General features: G+C 44.9%; 1 protein-coding gene across 1 annotated transcript in view; it reads left to right on the top strand.

Moving 5' to 3' along the window:
* Positions 1 to 15641, top strand: part of lrig1 (leucine-rich repeats and immunoglobulin-like domains 1) — a 36452-nt gene that overhangs the window by 10186 nt on the left and 10625 nt on the right. The window contains exons 2-8 of the mRNA XM_037100438.1: positions 2170 to 2241; positions 3604 to 3678; positions 9424 to 9561; positions 9793 to 9936; positions 11021 to 11164; positions 11666 to 11809; positions 13492 to 13635. Coding sequence (XP_036956333.1) covers positions 2170 to 2241; positions 3604 to 3678; positions 9424 to 9561; positions 9793 to 9936; positions 11021 to 11164; positions 11666 to 11809; positions 13492 to 13635 — 861 coding nt within the window. The remainder of the gene's footprint in view (positions 1 to 2169; positions 2242 to 3603; positions 3679 to 9423; positions 9562 to 9792; positions 9937 to 11020; positions 11165 to 11665; positions 11810 to 13491; positions 13636 to 15641) is intronic.

Below are 15641 nucleotides of genomic sequence, written 5' to 3'. Positions count from 1 at the left end.
CTACTGGTCACATCCGTCAAAATCAAGAACTCTAATGACTTCTAGGCTTCTGATCGCTGCTCGGCAAACTCTTCCAGAAACGGCATGATTGTAACACTCAGCACTGCAGTCCCACCCCTACCACCCACCTCCTCCCAAACCCTCCATTCACAGGGCGGAGGGGGTGAAGGGAGAGGGAGGGAAAACGGCGTTATCACCATCGGCTCATACAGTAGGTGTTAAAACGCTGTGAAACTTATCTAATCTGATAGGGAAGAAATAAATCTGTCTGACTGAGATGGAGAGAAAAAGAGTTGAGTTGTGTAAACACCATAGGTGACTGAGAAAGAGGCACATGCATGCTTGCGCTTGCTCACAAAGGACCAGTTTTGTTTGTTGCTGTGGCCTTTAGCACCAGTACAGCAGGTTTGGCTCTCAAATGTGACTCGCCTTTTTTGTCAGTCGTCCCTTTGTTCTGTTTTGCCCTGTTCTTTATTTTAAGCTTTGACTTTCATGCCAGTGGATATATGCAAAGCCAATTTCCTCCACCTTTTTAAATGCTAAAAAAGCTCTTTGTGGATGTTGTGTCCTTGAATATATCTTAATTTGCTTGTAATGCGGAGTTCACTGGTAAAATTCCTTAACTTGTTTTGTGCCTGAAGCAGGTTGATGAAAACTAGTGAATGTTCTTCCCATGCTAAGTTCATCTTCTCTGAGCTGCGCGTGTGTGTTTGAATATACGTACCCCCAGGCGGAGGAGGCCCATAGGAAAGCCTTGCGATTTTTCACTTGGCTTCACCATAACGAGGTAATTGCCTCCTGTTGCAGGGGACGACTATTTAGTGACCTGGGCCACAATGGGAGGTGCCCCAGTAAAATGATCATAAGACAGACACACATGCACACCTCCCCTGTCAGACCTGTGCCTGCAGGGCAGACACATGCTCTGCTATTATCTCATCACACACACATGGACGCAGGGAGAAAGCTTTGGGGAGCGAGGCTGTCATTATCTGCAATCGAGCACAAAAGACAAGAAAGGGAAATCTGTCAAGTTAGACAGAGATGAAGATTGATGGGAATAAAAACGGGAGTGTGTATGATGTAAGACAATAACAGTCTTTGCTAGTGGTATTGAACTATTCCCACTTTCTCTAAAGCAAAGAATCAATGACATGGAGCCACAGCCCGAATACCTGCTTGCTCCTCAGCCCCCCCGGCGGTCTTTTAAAACCACGGTGGGACAAAAGGACGTGGAATGTGTTGCATCAGGTAAAAAGTGTCCCCAGTCTCTGGGAATAAGCGGCCATCTCTCGGCAGGCCTGTGAAACATTCCTGGGCCGTCTCTCACGTCTGGATAGAGAAATGGAGGGGCGGGAGGCAAACGGCTCGGAGCTGTGGGCTCCCTTTGTCTCCCCCAGCCTAACCCCACCACACAAACACAAACAGCGCTCTCACTGTAGCCTCCTCTCTGCCAACAGGCCGGCCGCATGCCAGCCAGCCAGGAGGTTTGTGTGTTTGTGTGTGTGTGTGTGTGTGTGTGTGTGTGTGTGTGTGTGTGTGTGTGTGTGTGTGTGTGAGTGTGTGAGTGTGTGAGTGTGACAGAGATAGCACTTGTTTATGTGTGAATTAAATTTGATTCATATGGCGTGGGAAGCTCAATCCCCAATGCAGATGTGTGTTAGGTGTGCGCACACACACACACCCCTCCCCCTTCCAACCCACGCTCTGACGGTGGTAACGCTATATCACTGGACAAATCACTCTAATAAGCCTCCACACAAGTCAAGTGCCAGCTATTAAATACACTGTTAGCCTAAAGTGCAAATTGACTGCTGCAGATGAATAGCCTGTGGGTTATGTTTGGAAAGTGAGCCAGGAGAAAGAGGCACTCTGTATCGATAGTATTGATCTGGGCCCTCCTTGAAGGCCAGCTGAATGGATGTACTGCAGTGTTTTCAGGCATACTTAATGTGGACGGATGAGGCAGTTTGTCAAATGGGTGAGATAATTGTTGTTATTGATCAGGATCCTTATTTGAACTACAGAACAATGGCTTTGACAGGTACAATACAATTTATGAAAACAGTGCTGATAATTTGATTGTTGATGGTCTCACCGTCTTCCATTTGGCTGATATGGATTTGAACTACATTTTTGTAATTCACATCTCCTCGTCTTCTTTTTCAGAAATCTTGGCCACAACAAGCTGACCACCATCAGTGTGGATGCTTTTGACAACCTTCCCAACTTGAGAGAGCTGTAAGTAGGCACCGACAGAATAGTCACACACACACGTGATTTCCATTGAGACGCCAGAGAGCGAGCCCCTGAATACTTTATTACTCACTTGTAAGAGTCTCTGTTTCTCTGCTGTGAGTGCTAATTATGAATACAATTTAATTATTGAACTTTAATCTAACTCTACAATGATTAATCCATCAGTTGATTAGCTGATCCAAAGGAAATTAGTTGTCAGCTGTTTTGTTATTTGATAAATCCTTCATTTAGCAAGCAAAAATGTCAAACATTTGCTGATTCCTGTTTCTTGAATGTACGGATGTGCTGCTTTTTTATATTCACAATAGTAGATGAGGAGTCTTTGATGGACAAAATAGTTGTGGAGTTGAAATTGTGATTTGTGCATTTTTCACGTTTGGCATTTTATAGACTAAATTATTTAAGATTCATCATTAAAAAATGTACTCAAATCGACAACATAATGTGAAGAAATAACAGTTTAGAAGTTGAACTTTATGTATTGTTTTGCAAAAATACCTACAGAATCGAGTGATCTTGAAGATAGTCATCAGTTGCAGACCTGTCAAAATGTCACCTGCAATACCTTTTTATCAATGACTTAATTCTGACTAACGGATGCCACTCTACTTCCTAGTAGCATCCTCGTATGTGTCGCCTTGAACTAAGTCCAATTGAGAATAAAGTGGTGGTTTTCTATATTAAGCCTCCCCTTCACCACCCGATACTGTGGCCAACGCTGGCCTTGTAAATATTTTATACGGTGAGGAGAGGGCTTGGCTCTGTGTCACTCAGCGCCAGTACACAAGGCACATACACACACACACACAAGCTAACTGATGATACACACACTGGTGACATCTTTGGCAGGCCGGCCAGCCAGTCATACGCTCCTCGACATCTGTTTTACTCCCATGTTATTTTTGGTTTTTAAAAGGATGACTTGCTACTTGCTATGCGGCAGACGTGACAAGTTGCATTTGAAACCTTTTGATTTATGCAAGGTTTGATTGAATTTAGCCTCCTGCGATGGAGCGTGTGGAAAAGCCCCGACAACACGGTGGCATCTCAGCTGGCGTGTTTATTTGTGTAGAAATTACAACTTCACAAGCATTGCCACTTTATTTTGATCCAGGCTCTGTTTTTGTGCCTGAATTTAAGATTTAAAATACAAAATTGTACTTTTTTATTTCCATCAGTAAGGTTACTAAAAATTATTTCCTGCGCTTTTGGCAACGACTAAGAGAAATTCCTCCTAATCTCTCAGCAACATATCAGTTTTAGCGTTTCTTTGTTTCTTCCATTCATGGCACAATTTTGTTCTCTAACCTGCAACTGTGTGTGTGTGTTTGCCACTTCTTTCAGGCGGCTGGACCACAATGAGCTGACCTCCATACCAGATTTAGGACAAGCTGCTTCTAAGATTGTATCTCTCTACCTGTGAGTACCTCCCTTACCCCAACCCCACCTCCATTCACTGCTTAACATGGTACCAGAGTTATCTGGCTTTCTGTTACTGTATTCTTAGGTCAGTGGCCTCTTTGAAATGCTCTTGAAATAGTCCCTTGACGTCTGTGCAGGGTTAATATGTCTTTGCATCTGAGAAGTAATACTGCATTAATGTGAAGTTAGACCCTGTTTCTAGATCAAACCAGATCGAAAATGAGCTCTATTGGAGCAAATATGGAATTCTGACTTGAGTGATTAGTATGTGGTCATGTAACTGACTAGTCTTATTAGCTGGCCATGAGCTCTTGACTACAGCGAGTGGTGCTGGCTGCCTGAGCGTCAGCTCGTATGTAGTCCCAACTTGGTTGCTCCCAGTTGTGAAACTGTGCCTGTGGGGACTGCCTACACTGGCATCTCACTGGAGATTTACTGCCCTATTTGGGAAGGGCGTGTGTGTGCTTGTGTATGTCACAAACGTGAGCTCAGTTCTCCATCAACAGTCTCATTTTTACACTGTTGAGGCAAGAAAGTGTTGGTTTGATAGCTTTAGTCAAGTTGGAATTGATTGCGGTAATACAGGTGTTTATACACTTTTAGTAGTTGGAAGTTACATTTAAGTCTTCAAGTATTTAAGTTGTATTGACACTTTTCTGTGTCACTATGATAATCAAGAAAGGTTACAGGAATGTGAAGCCCACAAAACAAATGCACACACACACACACACACACACACACACACACACACACACACACACACACACAAGGGATAAGTCAAATCGTGACAGCGTTCCACCCATATCATCTGTTGGGTGGACTGTTGTTTTCCAGCGTGCCACAGTTTTTTCCCCTCATGCGACCAGGGGAACATTCTTACATCTCACTCAACCTGAAACAAGAAAGTTAAACCCCACTAAGCTGTCCAGTGCTAACCAGTAGCTTCACTCTACAAATGTTCTTTCACACCTTGCTAGCATGCCGGCTGACTGACTAAAGCACGCAGCTGCAGGTTCCCGTAATGTTGGTCATGGTCGTGTCATTGCTGGTGGTGAGCTTTGTGGGAGTTGCACCTACGTCTCTCCCTGTGTGTCATCTGCCCTCCTCTCAGAATTCATCATGATGCATTAATGTGGTCAGAACACGTCTCTGATATGTGAACAGTTAGTGAAGATTAAGCAAATCTGACATCTGTTCAAATTTGTCATGATTCCAAAAGGTTTGAGCTGTTTTGTGTGTGTATGTTTTCAAACTAGATGTTTAGGGTTTAACACAATCTCCTGTTCACTTTGCTTTTGATACCAAACCGATCAGAGCAAGTTCACCTTTACTTGCACAAACTATGCAGTGTCGCAGCCCCTCCAAATGATTGGGGTGTCTTTTTTTGGCCTGACTTGAATCCTGTTGCTAGGGGAAGGCCTCTAGGCCTGGTGGGAGTGGAGGCTGGAGGGAGGGTCGGATCTTTACAAAGCCACACAGCTGAAGTGAGGGCCCGTTGAAGCACTTTCAGCTGCAGCTGTCAGTCACATGGCTTACAGTAAAATGGGTGACAGAGAGAAGGGGAGGAAGGATGAGCAACTAGGGAGGGTGGACAGGATGGGGGACGTGAATAGTGTCAGATCAGGGTGACATCACTACATGGCGAAAGAGAAATGGTTGATGAGAAGTAGTGGAGGAGGCAGAGGCAGTAGGGAACAGAGAGGCAAAGGAAGCAGAAAAGGAGAAGCGAGAGGTGAGCTCATGCTCAAGGATATTCCCAAATGTAAATTTGGTTTCCCGTGCCAACTACAGAGCCCTCTGAGTGTGAGAGTTTCACTGTATGTGCCCTGGCAGAGGCAACACTGGAGACTGTAGGCAGTGATCCTGTGCCATTGGTTGAGATAGTCTGGAATGCCGTCTGACTACAAGTTTGTGTGAGACACACACACACACACACACACACACACACACACACACTAAAGAACAGACTGAGAGAAGACTTTTAACCCCCCCATCCAATGGTCGTCGAAAGGGCCCATCATATGTGGTTGCTACTGTCTGACCGCCTGTGAGTCCTGGACTGTATCAGTTTGCCAGTTTGCACTGTCTGATGGAAATGACAAAATGAATGATGTTTGAAGAATAGCACACATTAAATAGCTCAAGGAAACGGCAAGTTTCCAGCATTTCTGTCGCTCTAAATGTTCAGTTAAATTATGGCTGGGCGACATGGTCTAATAATACTGCTCTATTATTTTAAGATCCTGTAGCAACAAACTATATTTTTTAAATCTTCCACTTTGTAAACGGTGAGACAAAGTCAAATATCCCCAAATTTTTGACCACCTCTGTAAATCTTGCAACGATATTATAGGAATGACTCTTAACACAATGAGATTTTGGATAAACAATCCTCAGTCATGTGGATATAATGACAAGTTGGTAGGGGCCAGTATTAGAATAAGTATAAGAGTTTGCTATGGTTAGAAATGTTCATTACTTCATTTTAATGCAGCTTTTAAACCCATGAAAAGATTGCTGAGGACTTATCTTTGCAAAGATAACCATCAGACTGTATCTGATCAGCACCTGGCTATTCAGAGATACCTGGTTCACAAACTTTAAAAGGTTTAAACTTGATGACTTCAGTCCTGTGAAAGAGCAGTATACACATTGCTAAAGAATTATGGTAGTCTCGTATCTAAAATTAAAATTAAGAGGAATAGATGACCTAAGAAGGGAAAGGTGAGTGGGCTGGATTTTTTTTCCTGCTTCCTTTTGCCCATTTCTGTTCTGCTTCCTTCTTAACCCGTTGCCTTGCTCAGGGGTGACTTTTCTGTTGCCTTTTTTTTCTGCTTCCTGTTGCTTTCATCCCTTTCCAGTAGATATCAATCAGTCAGACAAACCAGTAACCACTCTGTCTTAAATTGAAAGCAAGAGTCGCCTGAGAGAGTCGAAAAACTAACCGGGCTCCCGCAGTCCCACAGTGCACTTGGCATCTCTGCAGACTCCCAGAATGCCACAGCAGGATAGCAAAAAAAGCAACAAAACGTTTTTACAACACATTGTCACAGTGACAGCAGAGAAGCAATAACTTTCCCATTGTTTTCAATGAACATCAAAGGGGCCCCTTTAAAACAGTGCAGGATAGAAATCATATGGCCCGCTGGATGATCTGATTTTGAAATAATTCTCCTTTTGTCCGGACGGCCAGCTTCAAATGGGAAAGGACGGGCCAAACAATCGCCCCCAAAGATGACACTGGAAATGGGCATGCTAGTGTAAACCACTGCTGCACTTTCCATACATCAAAAGAAGTGTCAAAATGAGCCCGGCTCATGGTAATCAGATGGTCAATGGGGCAGGGTAATGAGATTTGGAATTAAGTGGAATGGAGGCGAATAAGACCCCGGACATCAAAGGGAACAAGAGTGAAGCCAGCTCCTCTTTATCAGAACTGTCCCCGGCCGTATGATAATCACTTTTTATAAACGCTACTATTGTATGTGTGGACTTCAAACACACTGAGCGCCGCGGCTTTATCTGTCTCTCACGCAGCTGGGCTCTGACTGTGGGAGGGAGCGAGCAAGAGGGGGGAGACAGGGAGATGGGAGGAGAGAGGAGAGGGAATTTGGTTGGAGTGGTGGAAGGGAGAGCAGGGCGAGAGAACGAGTGAGAGAGGTCAGCCTCTCCCACCAGTTTGAGACTGATCTGTTTTTCCCAGCAAAGGTCACCAGCTGTTGACCCCACCTCACCCCTTCATCCCCCCCCTCCTGTTACCCTCCCCAGTTCCTTCCCTCTGTCCCTTTTGCGCAAGCTCACTGTAGCCACTGTCTGTTGCTCTGTCCCGTGTGTGTGTTATTTGTGTAGTGTGTGTGTGTGTGTTTGCCCAGTCGTGCTTGCTTGGCTCATCCTTAACCATTTCTGCCACTGTTTATTCAGGTGGGATGCTGTGGTGTGACCCCTCCTCCTCTCAGACACCAATAAATTGTGTGTGTGTATGTGTGTGTGTGTGTGTGTGTGTGTGCGTGTGTGTGTGTGTCCATCGGCTGGCTGAAGGCTGGAAAGGAAGGAGGGACTGACCTTGTTTTGACGAGTTTGACTGGTGGAACACCTGCTCTGTCTCTTGCTCTTTCTGTCAAACACAGTCATACACACACACACACACACACAGACACATCCTAGGAAGTTAACTCAGAATAACATTGCTGCATTTCTGAGTTTTCTTCTAATGCTGCCACACTTTCTGTGGGCCAAGTGAATTCATCTTAAGTTAAAACATTTAGTTAACTTGGTATTTGTGATGCTGGTCACTCTGTGATAAGGGGTCAATCCTGGACAAAACATCAACTGCCCAAATTTGAGTAGACAATGTTGTGATACGCTCTTTCCTCCATCTTATGAAATCCATGCAGGTCATCAGATTTGAGCAATATAGATCCACAACAGTCAGCTCCATGTTGGAAATGGGGCTGAAACACAGGCCCTTGGTATAAAAGACCATTTTTCATCATGACCCCTCAACAGGGCTGTGGTGGGAGGTCAAGAAAGAAATTTGGTAATTGTTTGATGTATTTCTGTGCTTTTCTCAGTTTTATCTATTAAGTTTTTAAACCTGCTTTCTCTGTGCTTTTATTAATAAGAGATTTAAATTGATCCATCTCTTTGCTTTTCACTCTCTCACTCATTAGATCTTGTGGGGGTTTTTTTGTTTTTTGTTTTTTTTTCTCCAACCAGTCGGGTAAATGAAAGGGATACTAAATGAAATTCCTGTCCCTAGTTAGCACCCAGGCATGTGTCAAATGTGTCGCCCGGAAAAGTCTTTCATGTATGATCAGATAACACCGGCCATCAGACTCCTTAGTTACACACTGACATACGCGGACACACACAAACATACTTCTGCACAGGCATAGACAACTGGTGTAGCAGGATGGATGTCTGAGTTCTTTTCAAACCTGTCTGCTTTGCATATTATACTGTATACTTACTGTATGTTTGCAGTAGAGAGGAGCTGTGTTTGGGTTACGCAAGTTCATGCTTACGGGAGTGTGTCTGTCCCTGTCGAGCAGCGTTTCCAACGCCCCTTTACTCAAATTGGAGGAAAATTAAAGTTCTTTTACTTTCTCTTTTGTTGTTCTTGTTTTAATTGGGTGCTGGTTGGCAGAAACAACCCACCATAGAGGTTTAGGAGAACAGAAGGAACTCTTGACAGAAGAAGTGTTAATTGTTTGTTTTGTTGGAGCTCTTCAAGATTGTTAATTTTTTGCTTCTCTGTTACATTGTTATTAGTTCCTGCTCCTTTGACCTCAGTAGATTAGCACTTTGATAGTGGCCAGAAATTCTTCAGAACCACGCAGCCATCTCTCCGTTCCATCACACACTGAAGTGCACAGAAATCCCCCTTTAAGTGGCCCTAGTTGATTACCAAGGCCCCATCTATCTAATAGATGTTGCGCCTCAGCTCAGTCGAGAAGCACAGGTGTCCTTGGAATTGTTTAAAGAAGGCCAGCCTCTGTTTGGAAGCTCTTAAAGGACAAATTTGTGGTGGTTGAAGACCACTTTGTTCTGTGTACTCTGCTGTCTTTTTGTGAGAAAGTGGATTTAGAGAAGCAGGGGGATTTGGAGTGTCTTCCTCCGGTGATGGGAAATGGACACTGAAGTTAAACAGGGTCATATTTTCCATGATAGTGATACTGATACTTTGTCGGGTCGAGTTTTCAACCACACCTCATGCCTTTTTTGTGTGTCTTCATTTTCCAGACATCATAATAAGATCCGCAGCATAGATGGCAGGCGGACCAGAGAGCTGGTTTCTGTGGAAACGCTGGACCTGTGTAATAATGACATCACCGAGCTTCGAGGGCACTGCTTTCCTGCCGGGCTCCAAATCAGAGACCTGTAAGTACAATCTCAAAGTGCTGCGGCATATAACACACCAATCTTCAGAAATGAAACAATGAAACTTTAACAATGTCTGCAGGCTTTTACTTAAAAAAGTTGTATCCCAAATACCATACTAAAGAGTATATTAATAAAAACATTTGGGGGAAAATTGATTGATTTATGCAAAATCACTTGAGGGACAGAAACAGGGGATCTTACATCACAATGTGCTTTTTCTGTGCACAGGTACCTAAGCAACAACAAGATAAGCGTGTTGGAGCTCGGAGCTCTGGACCATCTGGGCTCAACTCTACAGGTCCTCAGACTGAGCCGAAACCGGATCAGCCAGATCCCCGTGAGAGCCTTCCAGCTCCCGAGGCTCACCCAGCTGTGAGTACCACTGGATTTCATCAGTTCAGCAGCCTAATTAGCATGCTGACAAGGTTATGTGTTGATCTGTCAGAACCGTTCCTGCAAAAACAATATTCATTTTCAGCCTAAACACTAATGTCAAAAAATATGAGTGTCCCAATTTCTTCTGAGACATTACAGAATTAAAAAGAATGAAGAGTTTAAATGAATACGAGTTGGCAGTGGTCTGTGTGTTTCACATTTGGAACACTGTTAGTGTGAGCTATACCTCAAGAGGTGGACGCGGTCTGACTAGGCAAACACCGGAGCTGTATTATCTGTGATTTATTGCTTTCTTCCATATCCCCAAAGTGGTTAGTTCATTCCACACACCATGCTCTATTATCTCAGTTGAACTTCCCTCCGGCCTAACAGCGAGGTTGCCTCATTTGTAGCTCAACGCCTCCACTGTGGAGAGCAAAGGGACTCATGTAATGGGAGTCTCCCCCATTGTGACTGCGGGAGTTTCCCCCAGGTGCCTTTTTGTTGGACAGGTGGCCCCGGTTACACCGTATCTGCACGCGGTAGTGGTGATGCACATTAGACCTAAAAGAGCCTGTGTGGATGTTTATCTTTACCAACGTGAGGGCTTTTATAGCCTCCGCACTCTCACACGCCAGATGTACAGGTTCACAGCTACATGCAGAGACATCTCAGGCCTTATGTGCAAAATACTGACTCACTGCTCGGTTTAAAATTTTACACCATGTTGTCTTTTCATATATCCTTTTAGTAAACTTTAATTCATAGGGCCATAAGTTGACCCTTGTTTGTAAGTTGAAGCCTGTGGGTATACAGCGCTGGCTTAATGCCCCAGGTGGAAAGGACACCACTGAGGAATGCTTGTTAAGATTTGTTCACTAGAAAATGCTCCAACTCAAGCGTGCAGGCTACATGATTCTTTGGTCGTGACTTGCGTGTAATGGATTCTTATATAGACTGAGGGCAAAAGTGAAGAGAATATCTGGACAAAGTTTTAAGTATGATTAAGTGGTTCACTGACTTTTTCCCCCACTATCAGTTGCTAAATTTTCTTTAAATTGTCTGTCTGTCCACTCTGCAGTGAGCTGAACAGGAACCGTATTCGTCAGGTGGAGGGTCTGACCTTCCAGGGTCTGTCCAGCCTGGAGGTCCTCAAACTGCAAAGAAACAGCATCAGCAAACTGACTGATGGGGCCTTCTGGGACCTGGCCAAGATGAAAGTCCTGTAAGTAAAACAACTGCATAAACCTAATAATAGATTTAGATAAAATTAGGAAGTTGCCAAGTATTACACATTATGCGAAACACTCTACATCAGCATGGTAAAACCTGTATAACCTATTATCTAAAACTCTGTTACTTATCCTATGTACTCCAGTTACTATAACAGGAATAATCACCCACCAAGCCTTTATGAGAGTTAAATCTTTTTGTGCTTACTGGAACTTGTTCATTATCTCAACAATCACACCTTTTCCTGCTGACTGGCAATTTTACATATTATTTCAATTACATGCTAAATAACACAATAATGGTCTCAAATTGCACTGCGTTTTTTTTTCTTCAGAATTGCTGCTGCAAATTTAGCAATTTCAAGGCACACCAATTACCGCCAAACCCCACCCATCCTGTTGTAGGCTTAACCAGCGCGTCTGAACCCTGACCTTCGTTCTTCCTGATGATATTTATTTGTGTATTTTTTTTCGCTCATGTTTGTCTCTTGCAGTCATCTGGACTACAACAGCCTGACAGAGGTGAACAGTGGCTCCCTGTACGGCCTGACTTCCCTTCAGCAGTTATTCCTCAGTAACAACTCTATAGCTCGCATCAACGCTGATGGATGGAAGTTCTGCCAAAAGCTGAGGGAATTGTGAGTAGAAGCATTTGAAGTAGCCTGAAAACTCACACTTGAAAATAATAGACAGTAGTAACGCTCCTAAAGTTCCCACAGTGGAAGAGGGTGTGAGGCAACAAAGGTGAATATTACTCAGTTTAATAAAAAAAAAAGCTGTATGTTTAAAACCTGCAGGCTGAAATGTTGCTCTGTGTGTAGGATCCAGTCACCTTGTCCTATGGCCTATAGCATCCATATCATCCATCTACCTTCCGAGGGGTTAAATGACATTGTGCTTTAACACTCAATACGTTACGCTATTCTCAGAGTAAGCCTGTTTATCCCATAATTAGAGCTGAGCTCAACAACACTCAACCCCTTTGACAAGAGTTTTTGTGCTCACTTCTGAGGCGCAGGGTTTGGCAGAGCGGCTTGTAATCCTCTACCGGTTGTGTCGTGGCAATTACACTGAAGGATCGCCTTTACGGCCCTTTGTCTTCCCAATGAGGAGCTATTATCTGCGAGTCTTTCCTTTTCTGTTGACATGATTGTCGTATTGCTGCTGTAAAGTGCACTCAGCTGAGGCGTTGCTAACTGCGAGGTAGCCTGGGGTATCCGTGGCGCCTGTGTTAGTTTATGTGTAACGGGCAGTAGAGATGAAGAGGTAGGTGGCATTCTCGTACGTTTGCTCTGTGTATCTCATTGCTGTTTCCTGTGTACACGTCTGTGAATGACAGATAGCTCCCAGCGCCATCTCTGAATCGCCCTCCTGGCACTGCACCAGTCAGCAGTTATATGATTTGAGTTATGATGACCCCGGTGACTGATAGAAAAGAGTGACTTGTCTTTATGAGGAGCCTCTTATTGCATTCCCAATGAGCCCAGGCTGAGCTGGTCATCACGGAGAATCTCTGCACACATGACTGGTCAAGCAAACCTGAGGCCTGGCCACAGAGACAGACAGCAAGGGCCACAGAGAGGGCAATATAATGCACAATACTGCCTTTGACCACTGCTGAAGGATAGCATTATTGGATTTATAATCAGGATTTATCAAGAGGTATTATATGAAAACAGTCTTACAAGCCATTGAAACAGGATCTGAGTCTTCACTTTTACCCTGTTCCTCGTGTAAACTCAGGTCAGATGTTGTTTTATTACTAGCAGAGTGCTCTTTCCTCCCAGATTCTTAAAACAAGTGAATCTGTTTGGAACCCATGTACATTTCTCATCCCATTTGGATTTCCTGATGCCATGTAAGGAAAAAAAAAGAGAGATTTGATATAAGAAAATGTATCAGTTTGGTGCATCACACTGAGTGACAGTATAGATTCCCCTGGGGTATACCGCATGCTCAAGTAGGCTTTTAAATGGAGGTTGTAGACATGTAAAGCTCCAACCAAGAACTTATTTTCTTCCCCGCCAAACTGTCAGGACCTCGGTTGAGCCCTTGAGGTCTGTTAAGCTCATTCTCTGTTTCAGTCACAATGGAAAAGCACATCACAGAGTGGCAAATAGACATTGAATCAGCCATGAAATTTAAGTATAATGATGTCACGAGCTGCCTCAGCGTTTTGCCAACCTGTCATCTCTTTCCAGACCTCACACAGAACATTTTCTCTCTTTTCCCCTCGATTTTCCTCTCCTCCTCTCTCTCCGTCTCCCCGTCTGCCTCTGTCCCCCTCTCTGTCTGTCTCGTGCTCTGTTTCTCTCTCCAGGAATCTGTCGTACAACAACTTGACTCGTCTGGATGAAGGCAGCCTGGCTGTGCTGGGGGATCTCCACACTCTGCGTCTGGGCCACAACTCCATCAGCCACATCACCGAGGGAGCTTTCAGGGGCCTCAAGGCCGTACGCAACCTGTAAGTACAGCCGCCCCCCAACAACATTACGAAGCCCCCAACAACCCACTCATTATGGTTTTGCTCCTTCTGATGATAAGGCTGAGATGTGTCACTTGGGAGCAGTGAAAGCTGAGATATGTAATATTGTTCTTGCCTTTGTGATATTTGATATTTAGACTTATGCAGTCTATTCATTGAGTTGTACATTTTTCAAGACAGCTTTAATCTCCATCTGCATTCATGTCTATTTGTTAGTTTTTAAAACTTTTACGAGGTATTCGTGCATCACTGTTGCCGTGGTTTTGTTCCTTTTGTCCAGTTTTGTTTTGAGGTTTTTGTTTTGTCTCGTACGCCGGCTTCCAACAACCTTGGATCTGAAAGTAGTCCACGTCGCTCACGTCCCTCGAGATCCTTCCTCGCTTTTAGGAGCCACGAATAAAGACAGAGCTTTGTCTTCCAGCTGATCCACCTTTTTGCACAAAGAGCCCAAACAGGCCTAAAGAAAGAAATGAAAGGAGCGAATGAAAGGGAGAAAGTCAGGGGATAAATCCAGGAGAAAGACTTGGGGGTCTTGGTTCCTAACCAAGGTCCTCTTGGCTATGCCTTCCTCACATTGAGGGAGCCAGAGAGGAGAATTGTGCCAGAGCTGGCTAGACGAGCTCTCTCTCACAGCTGGGTGACAAGCCAAGGCACATAAGGCCTCTTTCTGCTGGCAAACTGGGTGCTAGATAACTAGCTACAGAGGGAAATGGAGAGTTGGATGGCTGAGCTTGTGACCACGCTATCTCAGTTCTTCTCTCATGTTTTCCTTTCTTGACTTTAATTGGTCACTTTGTTTCTTTTGGCTTTACCCTTTTAAAGCACACTCAATGTCTATCTCTTCACCCCAGTTATCCTAAGTGGACTCTGTCATCTCCTTGTGTTATCCACAAATACACACACTCTCTATGCCCCGATTTTGCATGATCTTTCCCCTCCTTCTCTTGTATCCTGTGCTCCGTGTCTTTGAGGCAGGCCTAATCTAATCAGTGGAGGGGAGGACAGGCATAGGCTGGGCCCTGAAAAGGAGCCGGGGGAGCTTTAATTGGGCCTGCGCTGCTGGTTGTGCTGGCATGGGGCTGGAGCCTGCATCGGGGTGTGAAAGCTCCAAACAAGCCAGCCTGCCCTCTAATTCGGCCACGGGGGTCTTTGGCTCATCAGAGCACCCCCTCCCCCCTCGCAGTGCCCGGTCTCCCTGCTCCACAGCCCCCGCCACTGGCCTTGCTTTAACAAGGCAACGGCCATTCACATCCAGCCAGCCAGAAAGAGTAGGAAATTGGCAGCCCCTGTCCAGTCCAACTAAGACAGCGGCCAATGGAGACTGAAAAGAACCAGAGGGGGAGAAGAGATGCTTGGAAAGCAAAGGGAGGGAGGAGGGGTGGAGGGTGCTATTGTGGAGGCGGCCGAGGGTGTTGCTGACCATCAAGCTCAAAGGCCTTTCTCAAGTTTGAAAGAAAGTCTTTTAATGGTTCAGAGGAGTCGTCCGACTGTTGTTTTCTCTTTTTGATTACCACGAAGAGGGGCGGAGATGTGGCCCCTCCGCAGCTATGACCTCACCTACAGAGGTAATTCTTTAGACCTTGCGAGGGGAAGTAAAGTGCATTCAACAAGTGGCTGGAAACCCCCGAAGGCTGTAAAAGAAGCCCTTTTTTCTTCCTTTTCATAGAGTTCATTTTGTCTTTGCCCAGCCGTGGCTAAGCTCGCCTCCTAGCTTCATTTGGCAGTGCCATACCTGCAGCCACTGGACGAAAAGACCCAACAGTTTGGCCTCTCACACAGCATTGTGTTCCCGCCAACCCCTCCGCGCCACCATGAATTATACATGCGTTTCCCTGCGCTGGGTTTGCCTCAACACACCAATGCACATGCACCCATGCTCACATGCACACTCCTTCTCCACCCCTCCAAGGAAAGAATGCGCTTGGTTGGCAGAGCAGAGCAGCAGAGGGGCTCTTAAGGCCAGGTGCAAGGGGGGGAGGATGATG

This window comes from Acanthopagrus latus, chromosome 6 (genome assembly GCF_904848185.1).
Source record: "Acanthopagrus latus isolate v.2019 chromosome 6, fAcaLat1.1, whole genome shotgun sequence".
Classification (NCBI taxonomy): domain Eukaryota; kingdom Metazoa; phylum Chordata; class Actinopteri; order Spariformes; family Sparidae; genus Acanthopagrus; species Acanthopagrus latus.
The sequence above is the reverse complement of the archived record's forward strand: the minus strand, read 5'-3'. Positions and strand labels throughout refer to the sequence as shown.